Source organism: Aptenodytes forsteri, unplaced genomic scaffold (assembly GCF_000699145.1).
Source record: "Aptenodytes forsteri isolate BGI_AS27 unplaced genomic scaffold, ASM69914v1 Scaffold68, whole genome shotgun sequence".
NCBI classification, from domain to species: Eukaryota; Metazoa; Chordata; class Aves; order Sphenisciformes; family Spheniscidae; genus Aptenodytes; species Aptenodytes forsteri.
Genome location: NW_008795382.1, coordinates 2351398 through 2370694, shown reverse-complemented (window position 1 = coordinate 2370694; position 19297 = coordinate 2351398). Strand labels below are relative to the sequence as shown.

Below are 19297 nucleotides of genomic sequence, written 5' to 3'. Positions count from 1 at the left end.
GGAATGCCCCCCGAAGGGGGGGGGGGGGGGGGGGGCTGGAGGAGAGTTGTGGAAGGAAACCCCTAGCCAAAAGCCACAGCCTGTTTTACCGGGAGGTGAAATGTCTGGAGCATTGTTTCTGAGCTCAGGAGTGGGACTCTCCCGGTCCCTGGCCACCAACAGCTCGGTGCTGGCTGGAGTCTCCACTCCTTGATGATACCGTCATCTTCAGAGTCAGAAAAGCTGTTGAACTTGTCCAGTCTTTGCTGAGGTCAGCACTTCCCTTTCAATGCCAATCCTTAAGCACCGCTGCCACGGTCCCTCCGAAAGGCAGGGCTGGCCAGCAGACACCCCGTCCTCCCCCAGTAAGCACAGCCAGGCACGGAGAACCACCAACTGCACTCGCCACGCAGTTGTAAGACATCAGCAGACGCCCGAGCAGTCTGTGCGTTGCTTGCATCTATTTCCCAGAAAGTTGCAAAAAATATTAATAATAAAAAGTTCAAAATGAAGCTACCTGCAAACTTTAAAAAAAACAAGCATACACAGGCAATATCCAAGCCCTGGCCCGAGTAAATCTCTCTTCTGTATCTCTGTCTCTACCTCCTTCTCTTACCCCCGACCCAGCCTCTCATTTCAGAGGACAGAAGGGAAACAAACAAAAACCGAGTTTTACTTACTGACCTCAGCAGCCAGCTCTTCCCCAGGCTCCAGCTTTTACATGTCCACGGGCAAGAACGACCTCACCTCACAGGGCAGAGGCTGGCGATGCGGGGCGGCTGCTTCGATGCTCTTTAGCTACCACCAGCAGCCAGAGAGAGCTCTCCCCAGCTCCGCTCCGGCTGCCGGAGCAGAGATTTATGCGGAGCGCGCAGCCATGTGAAGAATGTCGCCAGCACCAATGACCCGCTGGGTGCAAGATGCAGCTTAAAGTGACAGCCCTGCTTGCCACGCTCCTCCTGGAGTCGCTCGGGTGCCCTTGCACGAGGGGGTGGACTCCAGCAAAGCGCTCTCCTCTCTCCCTCACCTCGCTGCCACGATCCCAGTGTTATTAGATGATGCTCTTAAACACACAGTAGAGCTATGTGAATATTTAGCTTTACTTCCACCTCCTCACCTCCTACCCACCACACACACTTTACCTTAAAAATAGATTGGGATCAATTTTCCTAAACTACATCTGCAAACACAGTCAGCTCTACAGGCACGCGCACCACGACAGTAAATGCACTGTGCACATACAGACACAATATGATCAATCAGATTTAAAGCACCAAAATATTGAAGGACCATTTTTAGCTCCTGATAGTCCTCCTGCTCCTCATATTATTAGGTACGGGATCCTTTTTATCCTATTGCAAAAGGATCTCTTAATTTAAACGTACCACTGTTTAACAGAGGGAAATTTCTAATTGCAACAAGGTTGAACGTGGAAAGATGGAAATGCTATGCAACAGCCAAAGAGCTGTTCTTACCTCCCATTTGTGAAATGTGAATATGAAATGTGAATTTGTGATTGTGAAATGGGTCACTGGAAAGAGAAGCAGATTGCCAAAGACTACCTGGCAGGGCAGTGGCAAAGTGGGGACAGAACCATGTTGGCACACTCGGCTCTCTGTCCACACTGTCCTCTTACACTTCATTCTCATCTTTCATTGCAAAAATAGGAAATTTCTTTATCCTGAACAAATGCAGCTTTGGGGGACTGCCTGTGCCTTTCCACACCAGTAATTTATTTCCAGGAGTCACACAGTAATTAGAAACGTGGAAACTATGTGGGGCCTGAGATCAGGACTCCTGGCTTGGTACCTGGCCCTGGCCCCCCCTCGCCGCCAGGCTGGGTGCAGGGCATGGCGGGTCCCAGCCCCCAGCCCCCTCCTATCCCAAGAGGGGCTGTGAACCACACAGATGCATAAAGCATCTCCAGAAGGAGAGCAGCAGGGCTGGGGCAGCCATGAACTGCGAGTCCATCGGTGCCCACGAGGCCGATCTGGCTGACGGGGAGGGGGTCAGGCTGTGCTTAAGGGCAAACACAAGCTCTGAAGCAACAAGTGATAAAACGCCCTGTGCTGACGAGACACAGGCAGAACCACCGTGGTGGGGACGCTGCAGACATGCAAGATGGACCCCCTGGAGCACCAGTGATGCTGGCCAGGATCTGTCCTGTGGGGCAGCCCCATCTGTCATGTGCCAGGAGAAGAGGCCAACCCTCCATCGCGCAGGACCTTGCAAAATCCTAGTATCAGGACAGGGCAGGCAAAAGGCAATTACTCTGCACCTATTTTGTTCTAATGCCACAGGCTATGGAAGGCAAGAGACAATTGGGAATCGGCCTCAAACTAAGCTGCTGCCTGGGGAGCTCACATACTAAACTTCAATTTAGTTTGTGATTTAATTTTTAAAAATGCTACAGCAACTGAGGAGGGAAAGAAGGGGCAAGGAAGGACAAGGGGCAGGGCACAGCTCACCTGCCTGCTGTCACGCTTGATGCGGGGGCAAAGACGCTGCCACAGCTTGCGTGAACTTGAACGTCTGTGCTGTGGCTGCTGTTTCCCCGCTGCCGCACTACTGGGGGACTGAGTTAAGGGGATATTTTGGTGGAGAGGGGTAGGGGAATGAACCAGAGACTCTGCCCCATATCCAAAGAGCTGAGTCGACTTAGGACAGCTATGAAAGGGGGCATCTGAAGCTGGTATTGAGGGTGAAATGCAGAAGACAGGTATGATACAGGAACAGAGCCCACACACAAGAGGTCGGTGCTTGGAACAGAGGAAACGACTTTTTGTATCTGGGTTTAGGATGCAGCAAAGAAGAGCGAGTGAGATGTCCGTGATCTGCAGAGACACCACCTGCAACTGCAGGTTCCAGCTCTCGCGCCAGGGAGCTGTGAGTGTGCACCCGAGTGTGCCCGTGGCACACGTGTGCCCTTCAGCGTGCTCTGCAAACTGCACAGCCACAGCCCCTGGGGCAGACCATACACACACTGCTCAAACACAGGACGTGCGCACCGCGCTTCCCTTGTAGGATGAAATTATCACCCTTACTTGGACTGTTTTCAAAGATTTTTTTTTTCCTTTAAACAACTCGCCCACTCATCTCTATAAACGCCAGTGCTAAAAGCTGGTTCTGTTGTTAAGATTTCAAATAACTTGGGTTTTATTGTTTCAAACAAAATCAAAATAACTCACCCACGCTCCCTCCTTCCCTAATACAGTAACTGCTGACCTGTTGGGAGCATGCCCTACTGCCACACGCGGCTTAAATCCACGCCTTTGGATCAATAGCAGGGGACAATAGCGTTTTTTATTTTATTTTGAGACAGAGCGTGGCGTGCCTGCGTGGGTGTCTGGCTGAAGTGTTACTGACACCTCTGCTACTTGCAGTGCCGTTCCGACTGCCTGAAAGCTAGTGCCACTGTGCTCAGATTTGGCCACTTTGTGCAACAACCTTATTAATACTGGGTTTACACTTTTTCCCCAGCTACACAGTAATCTACCTTGAAATCACAAGTCAGGTAGCCAGACCTCACTCCTGAGACCAGTGCATCCATGGCATGGAAATTATGTCTGGTTTCTCTTTGGGAGGCAATATATTAGTCAGCATATTCGAACAGACCTCAGAGAGCTACAGCAATACTCTGTAGTTAACGTAGCAACTTTTCCATATAGGTTTTGACAGCATTTACCATGCCAGGCTGGGTTTCCCTGTCACCATTTAATAGAAACACACAAGCCTAGATTTAGCACTTGAAGCTTAAATTACTAAACAAGGAGACAAGTTAGAATCATTAACATTCCAGGTCAGTCTCTCTAGTCTATGGAAGGAGATGGGCAGCTATAGAGGTCAATCTGGCCCGTCAAAAACCTGGAGGATCCCTTAAATACCAAAACTGGGAGTGAACTTGAACTTCTTGCTCGAAACAATTCAGGTTATAGGCAGATGCCAGCAAGCAGAAAGTTTTGGAGTGTAACCGATGCTCACCCTCACACAGAGCTGCGGTACCTGGCCGTGCACACCGTAACACACCCAAGCAGCAAAGCACAATGTTTTAGCTGAAACTAGTTGCAGTGATTTACTTTGCAGTTGGAGGGGGGTGGAACTAGGACCATGCTCAGCTGTTGAGTCTCAGCTGAGCAGCAGTAATTTGCTAAACTGAAATAACTCCATTGCTTTAAAGGATATAACCCATATTCCTGATTAATTAGCGCAGAAGCCAAGGTTAATATATAGTCCTCAACTCCCAGTCACCTACTCTATCCACTAGACCGCACCACCACCTCCCTACTCCAGCCCTACCGAGGAGTAGGAGGTGATGGAGGAGACAGGTGCCTATAAGCCCGCTGCCAGTGAAGGACACGCTCCTCTTCAGCGATGGAAATGATCCAACGCTCCCCCAGCAGCAGATATGCCCTCCTCCCCACAATATACTGCGCTTGGTGCATCCGAAATTGGAACCTACTGACAATTTGCTTTGAAAACGCTTTGTAAAAAAGCCTACTTGTCTCTAGATTGCCAAAATTGTGCCGCTTTCTTGAAACATACTTTTATTTAGACACCTACTTGCTCTTAGCACAGCGCTGTTTTAAAAAGCAGCTGAACAGATGCAGCACCTTTACGAGGGGTGGTAACGATCGGGTGAAGTTACCATGTGGATCCGCACACACCCATCTACATTAGCACCCATAACGCACATCTAACCTTCATATAAGCACCCTTCACTGCAGCAAACGCCCAAATCTTAATTATTATTTACTCCTATTCCAGTAATGCCTGAAGGCCGCACTCAAGATCAAGGCCTTGTTATGCAAGGCACCCCGCAAAACAAAAAAGGGCAAGATGAAACTGCATCCCGTTTAGGGAAGGCAAAGACGGGGAGGCTGATTTGCTCCACATGACAGTGCCCAGAGAATACTAGGATCCAAATGGCTTTAGATACAGGCAAAAAGTCCTCCCAGGACTTTTCTGCACATCCCAGGGGAGTTGCACCTCCTGCACCCAAGCATATTCAGTGGTCTCACTCTTTGCTGGCTCTCAAGAGAGGGCTGCACGGATCTGCAGAAGCTGGTTCCCCCTTCTCCTCCAGCATATTGAGCACTGCAGGGAACTGCAACTCTCTCTGTGGCACACGCACCACGATCCGGGATGGAAAAGTTGGACCCATGGGATCGTTCGGGGCCCTTCTCTAACTGCACATCTCTCCAAGAAGCTTCCCCAGCAGTCCCTGCACATGAAGCACTTAACTGGGTTCAGCTCTCTGCCAGGTTCAGGCTGCAGCCTTCTAGGGCCGCAGGGGGAACAGGAAGGAGCCATGGGATCTGAAAAACCATTATTTAGGCTTTTTTAGATTAATTGGTGTTAATTGCCTTGGGAGGCTCAAAAATAGCAGTGCTAATGGGAAACGTGGATGCAGGCTGAAGGTGAGGTGTGAGCAGCAGCTCGCAACTGCCACATTAACCCCGGACGCAGGTTGTGCCCTGCCCAGCAGGCAGCCGGCAGTGACTGCCAAAAGCAGAGAGACCTTCTCCTGTCCAGCTGGGATTTGCCTGCCTGCACCTCTAACCCTGACATCCCCCCGCCCGCCAGCTGCGTTCACACTCATAGAGGGGCAGAGGGAGCCTTCCCCTGCTGCCACGATAGTTTTTTTATCATGACAGCTCCAAGAAACAGCACTTGAACCTTCCTCATTTCAGGCTCCTTTGATTTATGGATTCACATCCTTCTCCTTACTCCTGCAACCGTGGAGGACCCTCAGCCAGCTCCTAGGGAGCCTCAGTTTCCTGCACCTAGTCCAAGCACAGACACAAGGACAGCCCAGAGAGACCCCGAAACCTCCGCTCACACCAAGGCTATCCTAAATCCAGAAGAGAGGATCGGCAGTGGATGGGGCCACGTCTATCCATAAGCAGTGGGCTAGAGAACAACCTACTACCAGAGGAGGTTACTGCCCATCGCCTGGGTCGTTGAACTCTCCTGCCTGACTGCAAATGAATGCTGGGGATGGAGCTGCGCTGGCGATGAATGAAGGCAGCGGGATGGCCTCTGGACAGGATGCCCAAGTGACCACACGGGACAAGCTGCTCACAGGTTGAGATCTGGCCTCCCCAAAGCTGGGCAATAACAGACAAAAGCCAAACTTGCCCCAACGTTGTGCTGTGTTTGTGTCTTCTGGGAGAGCCTCCAGCGTCATAGCCCTGTCCAGCAGCTGGTAACAGCTGCTATCAAAGATAAGGTAAAGACATAACTGATCTGATTATACAGGCTCCTGCGCTGCTACAGGTCTGTCCTTAAATGAAGCCCCAAACTCATATTATTAGGGTGCATTTCCCTGTTTTTTAAATATAGCTTATATAAAGAGAAACACAAGTTACTGGTACAGAAAAGATTATCTACGTAGACCCACACAGCATGGCTCCAGCAAGCACAGCCAGACCACGTTCCCTTCCCAGCCTCAGTCCACACAGAGAGACTGGCTGGATCCATCAGGTGCTCCCTTACAGGCCAGATCCCACCAGCCACGGCTTGGAGCTCAGCCCCCGGCACTGATACAGGTCACTGCTGGCACCCCGGCAAAACACAGGCACAGCCATGCTACCTCTTGCACTCGCATTTGCCTAAGCAAGAGATATTCACGCAAGAAAACCAGACAAAATCCCCAGTCACTGGAGGCCCCTGTGTCATCTGGTATCATCATAGCTCCAGTGATTTAAGCAGAGTTATGCTGATTTACATCCAAAGAGAACCTGGACTATGATTTTTTTTTTAAGCTCTTCTGGCATGTGCAGTTTATTAAATGTGAGAGGCCGGAACTGTGAACGTACAAAGTGCCCCAGGCACGGCAGAGACCCTAGAAATGAATGAAGAGTTCCAGATTTTGAGAGAAGTCAAACATTTGGAGTTTTATTGCTCTGGGTCTGGCTCCGATTCATCCCCCTTTTTAGTATTGTTCTCTTTAAAGTGACAGTTTCTAGGAAATGGTGAGTATAACACCTCTTTTACTGTCTCATACCACTTGATGGCTAACAATTTGCCTGGAGAAAAGACTGTGCAAGGAGGAAAGCAGACCTCAATTATGGCTTCAAAGTACCAATAACTGAAAACTCAGTTACAATGAGTCAGGGGAAGAAGAATGTATTTCAGTAGCTTGGTTAGTCAGCTCCAACCTGGACCACTGGACTAGCCGGTCTGCAGACCTTCTGTCGTAATCTCCAGCAAAGGTCTGCTGGGGGACCTTGGACAACCAGTTCAGTTCTACCTCCTTCCTAGAGCAGGTTCCTCTGATAAGCGGCTCTTTCTTAAAGTTTTCTAGCTCCAAAACTGGCCTCCACACCTAGCCAGTTATGGATGGAATATGGGGTCTCAGATATGCTTTCATACATTCCCCTGATCCTCAGCCCAAGGGATCTGAGAAGCATCCAGACCTTGGGTCCTTCGTGTAACTTCTGCACAGCTGAGGGCTTGCACAGCCATCCTTGCACACAGGGCAACCAGTACGTTCTTTTTTCTGCGTGTGGTTGATGCACAAGCACAGGCTTGTGTTAAATCCTGCCTCCTATCGCCTTTCCACTGCACAGCTTTGATTCACAACCTGACCTCGGTCTGGGAGGAGGAAAATCAAGGGACAGGCGTAGTGGGGAAAAAACAGAAGGAGGGTGTCCCAGCAACAAGAATATCCCAAAGGCAGGAAGATAAGGACTTCAGCTTTATCTCTGGGACCTTAAGCACTGAAGCATCTCACCGAGGACAAGGCCTAAGGGCTGACACACAGGCAGCGATACCTCTGCCTTGCTTCTGTTCAGAGCAAAATGTGGGTAGGACACTGCAAGGGCAGCTCTGGGACCAGCCCTGAGCAAGCAGTCCTCAACCCATTGCTGCCCCAGATAAAGGATACTGATTATGCTGTGGCCCATACAGATACCAGATGCCCTGCCAGCATCAGTCCTGTCCCACAGAGCGCGTGGGAGTTATCTGCCCCTTTTAAGTGGTGACAGGTTCTTTTTTCTACTTAGCTTTTGTCCTCCATGTTGTCTGCAGGACAAAGGGGAGGGAATAGTTAACACTTGTCCTGTGTGTTGCACTGCTGCACAGTGCACCTTATAGGGGTCATTTCTCCTGCTTCAGCACCCAAAAGGGTCAAATATTGGCAGGTGACCCAGAGGTCACAGTCTGGCCTTTTCCTGGATTAAATTAAGAAATGTCAAAACCATTCACAGCACCTTCAAGGGCTCCATAGCAGAGCAGTCACTTTCCCACAACGAAAACAGCATCACCTGAGAGTCTCTTCGGTGCTGCAAAGCCCATTGCTCTGAGCAGAGACACCCCTGGGACCTGGCTGCAAAGGGCAGTTAAAGCAGCCAGTGCCCGTGACCTTCTCATAAGCAAAAGCTGTAGGTAGAAGAGATGATTGCTGCTTCTCAAATCGAGCCAGGCAGCCGTTTACATTGTGCCCAAGGCATGTAAGGCAGAGTCTCTGGGCTCCCAGTTTTGGACTCCACAGGGGTGGTTTTAAGGAAGCTTCCTCTGGCCACCCAGATAAGCAAGGCAGAGGATGCAGATGAAGAGCCTTGGACTGGCACTACATTGACTGTTACTCAGCAGCAGAGCGCAGGGAACCATGCACAGCTCTCTGAAGACAGCTGGTCTCTCACAAAACCAAATCTCAAGTCACAGAGTCGTCCGAAATGCAGGTGCCATCCCCAGTGAGGAGGGGGTTGCCCAGAGAGGTAACTGCAGCATTTGGCCCCAGCGCTCCGAAGAACCAGGATGACTCCTGCCTCACCTCTCCCTGCCAGGGACGCTGCTCCCTCCCCACGCACTCTCCCAACCACACCTCACCAGGACCAGCTTCTCCTCCGTGGGATGCCGAGGAGCCTGGCAGGTAATTCTGGCTTTTACTCCAACTGTGTATGCTAGCCTACCTCCCAAACCCGCCCCTCTGCACGAGAAAAAGTAACTTAATGAAGGATCGTAAAACCATAAGCCTCATGTAACTGCTTGTGCAGCCCCAGCCCCGCACACTGGAGCTGCCCCTTGGGAAGGGTCGTGCCTGGGTTCAGTCCCCCAGGCACGACACTCGCCTGCAGCAGAGCCTGCAAGGCCCAGCTCTGCCATGCCTCCCTCTCACTCACACACTCTCATTGGATAATTACAGAGAAAACCAAGGCAAATCCCAATTTTAGTGCCATTATAAAACAGAGAGGGGGAATTCATTACCTGGCAGCTGTTAATATTTAAGGAAGAAACTGATAATTTACCTCTGAGGCAATGAATGCAGCACAGGGAGCGCAAGCCAGAAAATGCTATTGCCTCCCCCCACCATCTCTGTGCAGTTACTTTGCAGAGATTTTCTATCTACCTGTTTATTTCCCTGCCTCCCGTGCTAGCACCAAAGTCCCAGTGAGGAACAGCGTGTCAGGGCTCTGCACTGCAAAACTCATGAGAGTCTTGGCTCTGGCTCTGCTGTCTCTGCTGCATCTCTAGATTTGGGAGAGCGTTTTTTAAATCTCTCCTGGCTCATGCAGCATCTGTGCAATCAGCCCACCTGAGTCAGAGAAGAGGAGCTAAAGAAAAGAAGGGCCCTAGAGCTTAACAAAAAGACTCATACAGACATATGGAAAGAAAGGTCAGACAATTTAAGATGACTCTGGGGAGGCAACCAGATCACTGGCTGCTTCTCCAAACATCCCAAATCCCTGGAAGAGCCTCCCGATACCTGTCAGACTCAAGCCCTCTAGAAAGTTTTCTGGCACATCCTGCCTCCAGCTAGGAATTATCTCAGCGCAGCCTCTCTCCCAGGTCCACGTCTGCCCAAAGCACTACAGAAGGTCCCACAAACTGAACAGGAAGATAAAGCATTACAGAACAAGCCGCAGCTCAGTGTTTACCTGCGCAGTTCCAACAGGACTGACACCAGCACAGCAGCCTCCAGATGTCATAGGAACAGTCTTAAATTTAGCAGCAGCCGCCTTCCCTCTCCCTGACTCTGGCTTCTCTCTTTGTCTCCATCCCCCCTTGCTCTCAGATTCTCGAAACACCAGAAAGTCTGACCAAGGATAATGGCATAATTACACCCGTGCAGTTAAACAAAAGGTAAAGGTGGTGGGATAAAGGAGGGTGTGCAGGTAGTTTACACATCAATGAGACAAAGAGAAGTATTCATCTTGAAAAAGAGGGAAGATGCACAGACAGCCACCATAGAGCAGCAAAAGCTGCCTGGTGCAACCCCCCACGTTCAAGCTCCTGAGGGACTGCAAGGAAGGATCAGTTTAATCTTCTCTCAAACCATACAAGACAACCAGGGAAAAGATGCTTTGGGGCCAGAGCGCCAGTGTCTGGGAGGAAGCCCCCAAGGGCTCTATTTATCCTTGCATCCCAGCATCCATCTGGCCAATTCTGCAGTGCACAGTGAAGTCACAGGGGATGGACGGGGGCACCTGACATCCTAGCGCTGCCTGGACAACACATGATTCAGCAGGGACAGGCAAGACCTCCCTGCCCGGCTCTGCCACGGATGCCACGCTGCCCTCCGGCTCTGCTCCCTGCCCAGCGACACCAGGAACTGAACTCTTGTACTTGAAGGCCAGGCAGAAGGTCAACCATGAGCATCTGCTCTGTGCATTGCTCCTGCAACCTGACAATCCCCTAGTAAATCACGAGAGAGAAAACCATCAAAAGAGCTCCGGCAACCTGCCTTTGGGGCGGGGGGTATGATCTACAAAATTTTCCCTTCTTTTATGGTTGCTTCTCACTGTAATCATAAAAAAGGTCTTATAAAAGTATTTGTCCTAGGGAATGCTTGGCGATGCAGCGTGCTTGCCAATTGTTCGGTGTCTAAATACATCAGCAACCCATTTCTGCAAGTCGTCACTGCAATCAAACACGGCTCCTCTTTTTCTTGACTATAAATGGTCTTTGCTGAGGACAGGGTGGAGGACAAGTTTGAAGAGCAAGGAAATGCTCCCTCAAGCTGATGCACTCCCCTGGGAAGAGGAGAGTTCAGATGAACAGGACCATTTCTAGAGCACGCATTCCCAAGGAGGGGAGAGGATTGGGTTTGCTCCTTACCTCTCTCCATGGTTTTTGCTCCAGCTGTTGGACCTTGACCCAATAAAGTGCTTTAGCCCTTGAACTCTGGCACGTGCACAGTCCCATTGACCTCAGAGACTTTAGCTTGGTGCTGACCTTAAACACAAGGCCCAGAACTGGTGTAGGTCCCCAGCACCTCCCCAGGCAGTCTCTTCAGGAATACACAGGCCCTCTCCTTTTTCCACAGTGGTTGCTCTCTCAGAGAGGGGGGGTGAGGGACACACAATCTCTGATATTTCTGAGGTGTTAGAAAAATCCCATCCTTCTAGTAACCCTCTAAAATACAGCTGTTACCAAGTCAGTCAAGAGCTGGAGCATTACAACCTTCTCCACAGCGGAGAAGAGGAGTTAAATTTATGAGCAAGCCTTTGATGTCTGCAAGCTTCATGTGGTACAAAACCTTCTGCTTTGATGTTACTTTTAAAAGAGAGGAAACTCAGAAGGTGTGCGGTGCACGAGTCCCAGGGAGCACTCGGATCTGGCTGCCCACAACTGCAGGCACAGGGACCGAGCTCTAATGCAGCTACTTTTGCTCAGGGCTCTACTGCAAGAGAGAAAATGTGACCAAACGCGTCTCACCCTCACCAGCTTCTCCCAAACCCACCTTTGCTCTGCCTGTAGAGAACCAGGCACTCACAGCCCTCAATATTCCCACGGGAGCTCCAGACCTGACCTCAAAGGTGAAGAGGACCCTGCCCTTGCTTGTCCCCCAGACCCAAACAGTGCCAGTCCCTCTCCTCCCAGCGACCACCAGCCATGGCTGGGAAATTCCGCCACTTCACGGGGCCATAGGAGGGGTAAGGAAGCCCATCTCTCTGCCCCGCCAGCGATGCAACTCTCCTGTGTGAGCTCTCCATCGTGTGCAACACCAGCATCTTGCACAGGACCGGCAGGAAGGTCTAAGCCACACGGAGGGACCTGCTGTGGGCCCTGGCACGCTATCCTACCTTACGCAGCACCTGGGCCATGGCTTCTCCTATCCATCCCAGCATCCCCACGGCTTTGCCAACAGGCTGAGCCCTTCTCCCAGGGCCCGACAGAGCTGCCACCAGGGACAGGCTCCTCTCCATCCCTGAGCTCACTTCGCCTCCCTTCACTTTTCCCTGCCTCCCCTCCCCTGTCCTGCCTCCTCCCATGGGGAGTTTCCCAGCAGCTCAGTAATTAGCATCATCATCACCAATGCTAATAACACCACCACAGCTCCTGCCATCCAAAGCTCAAACAACTTCACAGCCATCATCACGCCTCTGTAACCTCCCCAGGGTAGGCAGGGAAGCAGCATTACCCCATCACACAGATGGGGAAGAGGGAGGTAAACAAGAGGCAGTCGGTGGCAGAGATGGACAGCGAATCCGGGAGCTCTGACTCAGGCACCGCACCTGCAGGACCTCCCTGTCCCAGGGAGCTGCCCGCTGCAGTAAGGCCCCTTTGGAAGGAGGTCAGTGGCTGGGTGGACAGCAGGACTTATCCAGAGATTACATCACTTGGCTTGGGGCCTGGGAGTCCTGGGACGAGTTTTTTTCCTGGGCATCCCCACGCAGAGCCTTGGTTCCCCTCTGCAAAGTGACTGTGGGAGGGCAGCATGCAGGATTGCATGCGCAGTCTGAGTTCACGCCTTCTGAGGGGACAGCGGGTATTGTGGCATACCATAAAAGCACCTTAAATCAACCATTAGAGCTCACCTCTAATTAAGGACTTGCTGTTTACTGATGGATTAAAGAGGATTTTTGCTTTGAGCATTCAGAAAATGAGGAATCTGGGGGGATTCTTGTCTGAACAGTCTGACCAAGGAAAGCTTCTCTCCCATCTTGGGTGGGGTTTGCTACGTTTGATTTAAAAAGTCTCACATAGATGGGAATTACAGCTTTTCAAAAAAGTCCACCCACACTCCCATACAACAGACCGACGTGACCCTGGTAGCCCTCTGACAGACGGGGACAAACGCAGAACACAAGGCAATGGGTTGCTTCGCTTTTGGCAAGTACCTGCAAGATGACATTGACTTTAAACGTTCTGAGGTCTGGCCTATGCTACAAAGTCAGGCTGGCCTAACCGTCAGCTGGGAGCACGAACAGAAAACAAAATTCACCTGAAGTGACCCAGCCTTGTTCACCAGAACATACTGCAGAGACGTTCTCCTGGCAAAAGCCCTTTCTGGAGGGTATTTCATGTGTGGCGGGGCACGGTCTGAAGACAACCAGCTGGTGTAAGCCATGCGCTGGTGGGGCTCTGCTGCCTGCAGCAGGGGTGACGGACCATGTATTCCTATGCCTGGACAAACGGCACACACGCAGCACCACCAGGCACTGCAGGGATCAGGGCAGAATTTCAAATGCCGCCTCAGCCTCTCCAGCTCTGGCTTCTGGGGAGCTCCTGGACTTCTGAGGGTGTTTCAGAAAACTTTAGGGAAGGGGATATACATACACCTGCCTTCACTGTGTGGGTGCACAGGCAGGGGCAAAACCTAGTTGGGGGCTCTGGCCTCCTTGGCAAGGAAGGATGGCAGGATGCCCCACTGAGAGCAATGCTGGGAGGCTTTGGTGTCCCACCTGCATTTTGCCAAGCAAACTTCCCTCTGCCATTCAGAGCATCTGCCTACAAAGACCACAACCCCAATCATGCTACGTAACTCTGTGTATCTACTGGCCTGAAGAAAAAAAAACAATAAACCACTTGTCACTGTCATTTTTATGGGATATGGACTATGGTCCATTAGATACCAAATAAGGGGCACTCTTTAAAACAAGACAGGCAGTCACCCTTCTCCAGCCAAGAGCACTGTGGAGTGCATTGATCTATTCTTTCTTGGGATAAAACAGGACATGTTTAGTGTCTGCAAGGAGGAAGATGTCATTGTTTTTCCACACACTGCTGCTCTGCATATCCTGTTGAATTCACTCTACGCTGTTTCACTACCATGTGCACCAGGCATGCCTGGAAACTGAACTAAAAATGGATTCTCAGGGCTCAGCTCCCAAATCCAGAGCAAGTAGGGAGCTAACACACACACTGCAAAGTCAGGGCACACAGGGAAGAGGCCTTGGGAGAACAGCTGGTAAAAGAATCAGACTGCAGCAGTCAGGTAGAGCCTGAGCCACCCCTCTGCAAGAGCGAACCCTGGGCTTTGCATCCCTGCTGCGCAGTCCCCCATCCCCTGAAGGGTGGGAGGAACAGCGTGTCCCTCGCCTGCTCACACACTTCCATCAGAGTCAGGAACCAGCATGTACCCCAGGTGTCTGAAAGGCACCTCCTGCGGCTGGACTGCGTATGTCTACACTTGCTCTTTCATGGACATTCACCAAAATCCCACGTGTACTATCACGAGGTCGCTGGTGGTTGGCAATGTCCCATGGGGCTTTTCTTAGACACAGCCTATGTACTCACAGCTACACTCCTGAGGAATGCTTTTTGCCTTGCTTTTGGATGGAGCATGACTTTTGTTTGGTATCTGGTTGAACGTCTGAGTTAAAAATACAAGGCTATTTCTGGCAGAAGTGTTTGGTTTTTTTTTTCTGCCTTTGTATTGCCTTGGATGCCCCTGTGCTGCTGTCCCCTTTCTGGCTCAGATGAGCTTTGTTTTCCTTCTCAATGATCATGTTTGCACCAGTGAGCAGTAGGAAATGCTTTTCCTATTAGAACATTTCCATGAGCACTGTTGGGAATGAAGAATGAGTTCAGAGAAGTCTTAAAAAAAAAAAAAACCCAAAACCCAGTTGGTGTAAAGATCCTGTCTCCAGTGGTCAGAGAACTGAAAATCAGGAATGTCCGTGGTCAAAAAGGGATGTGTACATATGCACATGCACACAGGTACAGCAGGACATGTTCTCCCCGTGGACCCTCAGATGAGGAACAAAGGACTCAGTGCTAGAAACACTTTCAAGCATCCCCACTCTACAGACAGGCTTCATCCCAAGCTCTGCAGCTCAGACCTTTTCATACCTAGCGTGAAAGTATTTTATTTTGCGTTTCTTAAATGCCAAGAAAAAAATAGGCCTATCTTTCCTGACTTGGATTTATTCCATCTGGAATCACTGCATGATCACAGGACTGTGAAAGTGTGTTACAGCCTCAGTATAAAGCAAGAGCCCAAATACTTTCAAGAACCTGTGCAATCATTAAATCTTTGCTGTTATGCTCCATCTCCTGGCAGCAACAAGCTGAGGACTTGGGGCTTCTCACTTGAGATCACTGAGTTCAAATATCTCCAAGCCCCCTCCCACGATCCAGAAACATGCCATCGTTTGTGGGTGTCCTGTCTCCAGGACTGAGAACAAAACCAACTGAGCTGCAGGAAACCTCCCCAGTACATCATATTTGCCTTGTGTCACAACAAACATCAACACAACCAGAAGAAAGAACAACTTAACAAACAGCTCAATTGTTTAGGCTAAAGACATCAAAAAGGCACGCGGAGAGCTTTCCAGGACACGAATCCCCACTACCTTCCAGGGAGCCAAGCACAGACTGAGTCAGCTCTTCAACACCCAACACAGGACTTACTGCATGCCAGTAACCCATGAATCACTGACATCAGGGCCAGCTCCTCTTGCCAGCTTCTGCTCTTTAGGAAGCATGCTCCACCTAACTTCCTTCCAAAGAGAAGCTCCTAAACAATGATTTTCTATCATCTCTGCCTAATGATTGATGAATTCAAAGAGACCACTCTTCTGCACATTGCCACTCCGGAGACCATCAACGTGATCAGGAGATGAGAAGAAACAATATCTAAGGTCCCAGATTTGGCAAAGGCAACCAGGATTTTTCGTTGCTCATCAAAAACCTGCAAAGGGCTCTGTTTCTTGAAGGCAACAAGCCCACTCCTCATGAACCCCAGGAGGCTGATCAGGATCCACACAGCAAGGGCTCCTAATTGCTGTGTTCTTCTGGAATTCAAGGCATCACATCCTGACAGTCCCAAACTCGGGAAAGTTCAGGTCTAAATTCTCATCCCTCAAGAGAAGGTTACCATTGTTCTGCTTAATGGACAGTGAAGCTGAGGCTCAAGAAGGCAAAACTATGTGCCTACAGTTGCCCAAACAGTCAACAGCAGAGCTATATGCAGGCTCTGTTTTCCAGCCAACAGACCATGTTGCCACCCCTATACCAGGTTAGAAATGAGGCAAGAACAAATATGCTATAAGAAACTCCCAGATCAGTACTGGAGGAAAAAAACATCTTCCTACCGACTGCAACACCTGGACTCTGACTTCGCTGGTATCCAGTGGCGATGTACTTGAGCCCTGGGACTTTCTCTCTGAACTGGATTGGTGCTCCCGGTATTTCTTTGACCTTGCAGGTAATGACAAGAACTCTTTTCCAGAGATCTTCAGGTCTCCCACATGATGGCTGTCCCCATTCTGGTCCTTGGGAAAGCAAGAAATAGTCATTGCAAAAATTGCCTGTCTCAGGTTTATGTGGAGATCTGTTGGTAAGTGTCCACAGAGCAGGAGATGCACAGAAGCAAGAAGTTAACGTGGAGTTTAGATGGTGTGAGTTGCCACTCATGACGTGCAGAGTTAAATGAGGAAATCTTGTCTATCTCCGCAGCAGGTGATTTTAATGAGTGGAGAGGAAGCATCACCCAGACAACACACAGTAGTCAACTTCTCCACAGGGAGAAGTCAAGGAGAAGTAGCATCCTCTTAAAAAATCCAGGTATGGAGGTAGAGACACGGCTAGTTTATTTACAGGCATAGGGAATGATGGACAAAAGGTCCAGAAGCAGTCACTGCTGCTAGTGATTTCTGGCAACTGCACTCCTAAAAACCTCTTCCAAACAGAGCGGCAAGCTCATCTTGCCCAGGATACCAAACTCCTGGCACAAGTCCCTCCACTTGCTGTATCTTCACTTCTTCCCAGCACCCAGCCATGCTGCAGCCCACCCTGACCCACGGATAACCTGACCATGCCCCAGGGAACACAGCTATGCTAGATGCTCCACAGCATTTCCTACCTCTAGGATTTGGCTCCCAGCACACACAGAGCATTGCCTGCCTCAGTGTCTCCCTCTGGCTTCAGCAAGAAGGGCCCTTACCCAATGGTTTCCTAAAAGGCAGGTTAACACGAATGGTTGCAGTCCCCATTCAGCTCTTTTGCCAACACTCATGCTACCAGAAGCATGTGCGAACCACAGGGTAACGTGACTAACTACAGCAGATGGTTACAAGCAGTCCCCTGTTCTCTCACTGCTGTCCTCCTTTGCTCTCTTAAATGCTTCTGCTCAGTACTCCCATAGACACATAAAATACAGGATTATCACCCCCGTGTGATGCATGGGGAAACTGAGGTCACAGAAATTACACATGTCTTGAATTCTAGTTTTTGTCCCTTCTCACTGCAGCGCCTCACTTTGCTTTTCCAGGCCCTGCCCCATGCCTGGCTCCTCCACTCTCACCCCCTTCCCGTAAGACGCACACAGCTCTATCCCTTCTCTGTCAAAAGACTCAGGTTAATGGCCCTGCCTGTATTATCATAACAGCCTCATTACTGCTGTCATGCAGATGAGGCCCTCGTACAGAAGCACCAGGAGGAATATTCAGCATTTAGCTCTAAAGACGCTTATTAAAGGCACCAGGCATTTTACATGTAACCGGTGGGAACTGAGTGCCTAAACCTGCTTGATGCTTTGGGCTTCGGTGTTTCCGGGCTGCAAACCACCTCTTTATCATACATAAAGCACTGAGGAGACTCCCCCCAGGGCGTCCTCACTGCAGCAACTATATGCAGGTGAAAGAATCTTGAGCACAGCTCAGGAGACGACCCAAGGGCTCACGAGGTTGGGATTCAAGGGCACGTACACCGAAAAGCCATGGATACTGAACAGGATCTGAAGTCACAGCTCACCAACAGCACAGCACGATACTGTAGCCAAAAAGACTTTTCCATTCCTTGCAATACAAACAGGAATAGTGAGAACAAGTAAGGAGAAGTTCATTTCCCTAGATGCCATTGATGGGACCAACTGCAGCCAGGCCAGCGTCCACATGTTGAAAAGCAGCCACAAAAGTGGATTTCAGAACTGGAAAGAAACTGCCTTATGGTGCCTTACTGCCTTAGAGCCCTCAAACTGTTCAGTTCGTGACAAAAAGAATAGATGACTCAATTACAGCACATAAGCACCTTCAGGGTAAAAATCAGCATGTGATAAAAGAGATTTTTAGTCTGGCAGAGAGAGGAATAAACAAGAACCAATGGCTGGGAGCTAAAACCAGAGAAGCTCAAAACAAGGAATAAGGCACAGGTTGGAGAGAGCAGGATGATCAGGGAAGCGGCGCTCCCACTATCTGCTTGGGCATTCAGAGCCGACGTGGGTACGTCCTGGCAGATACACTCTGTCCAGACACACAACTCCATGCAGAGGCATTGGACAAGAGTCCCTGGCCTGCGCGGTAAGAGGAGTCCCTGCTGACTTGAAGGCTATCTCTGGCAGAGACGAAGGGCAGAGAGGGTGAGACAATAACGAGAGAGTGCTGGAAAGATCACAGTTCACTCCACTGGTTTATTCTTTACAATCTTATCACCCTCACCATAGCAAGTTTGAAGCAAACAACCCTCTCCCATGACTGTAATCACCTCTCACTAGGAGCCGCAGCAGGGCAGTTGCATCCAAAACACTCTCTCAAGGAGAGGTGAACTTGCACACACCCCACAGGACCACCGCAGGGGGAGTAGGACAACTCATGTCTGACTCCACGGTTAAGGACTACCTACAGCTCCCGTTTACTCCGTCCTCCCTGTGAAATCCCTGAAATCCCATAACCCTGCCTGAACTATTGAACGAGGCTCAGCTTTTACAGCAAAGAGTAGGAAACCAACAGCATTAACAGCATTAGCAGCAAATCACACATCAGCAAAACTCTCCCTGCCAGTCCTCTGGGGCACGCTGCTCCAATGAGGATACACAATCGAATGTCTCCCTGACATCGGGCATCGCTGTCCCTGCTATCAGTGCCCCAGAGATGGAGTCGCACTGGTTAAAGCAGGTAGGAGCCAAAATGGCCAGTGGGCAGTTGGGAGAATTAATAAAAATACATCAGTGCATTTGGCATTTAACTCCCAAAAAGAGTTAATTCAGGGAGGAGCTTTTGTCTGGCCCTCCCAGTGCTTACTGGAATGTTTAGGCATTCAAATGGTTTTGCAAGCCTGAGGTTATTTTTCATTGACCATCCGCACCTACCTGCAACTTGGGCCAGTATTTTCTCTCTGTGACACTTCTGTAAAAGGGGAAATGCTCCCT

General features: G+C 50.1%; 1 protein-coding gene across 1 annotated transcript in view; it reads right to left on the bottom strand.

Annotated features, from left to right (window-relative positions):
- The window catches only part of GPSM1 (G-protein signaling modulator 1), a 60281-nt gene that overhangs the window by 11781 nt on the left and 29203 nt on the right, over nt 1-19297 (bottom strand). The window contains exon 11 of the mRNA XM_009280622.1: nt 16245-16424. Coding sequence (XP_009278897.1) covers nt 16245-16424 — 180 coding nt within the window. The remainder of the gene's footprint in view (nt 1-16244; nt 16425-19297) is intronic.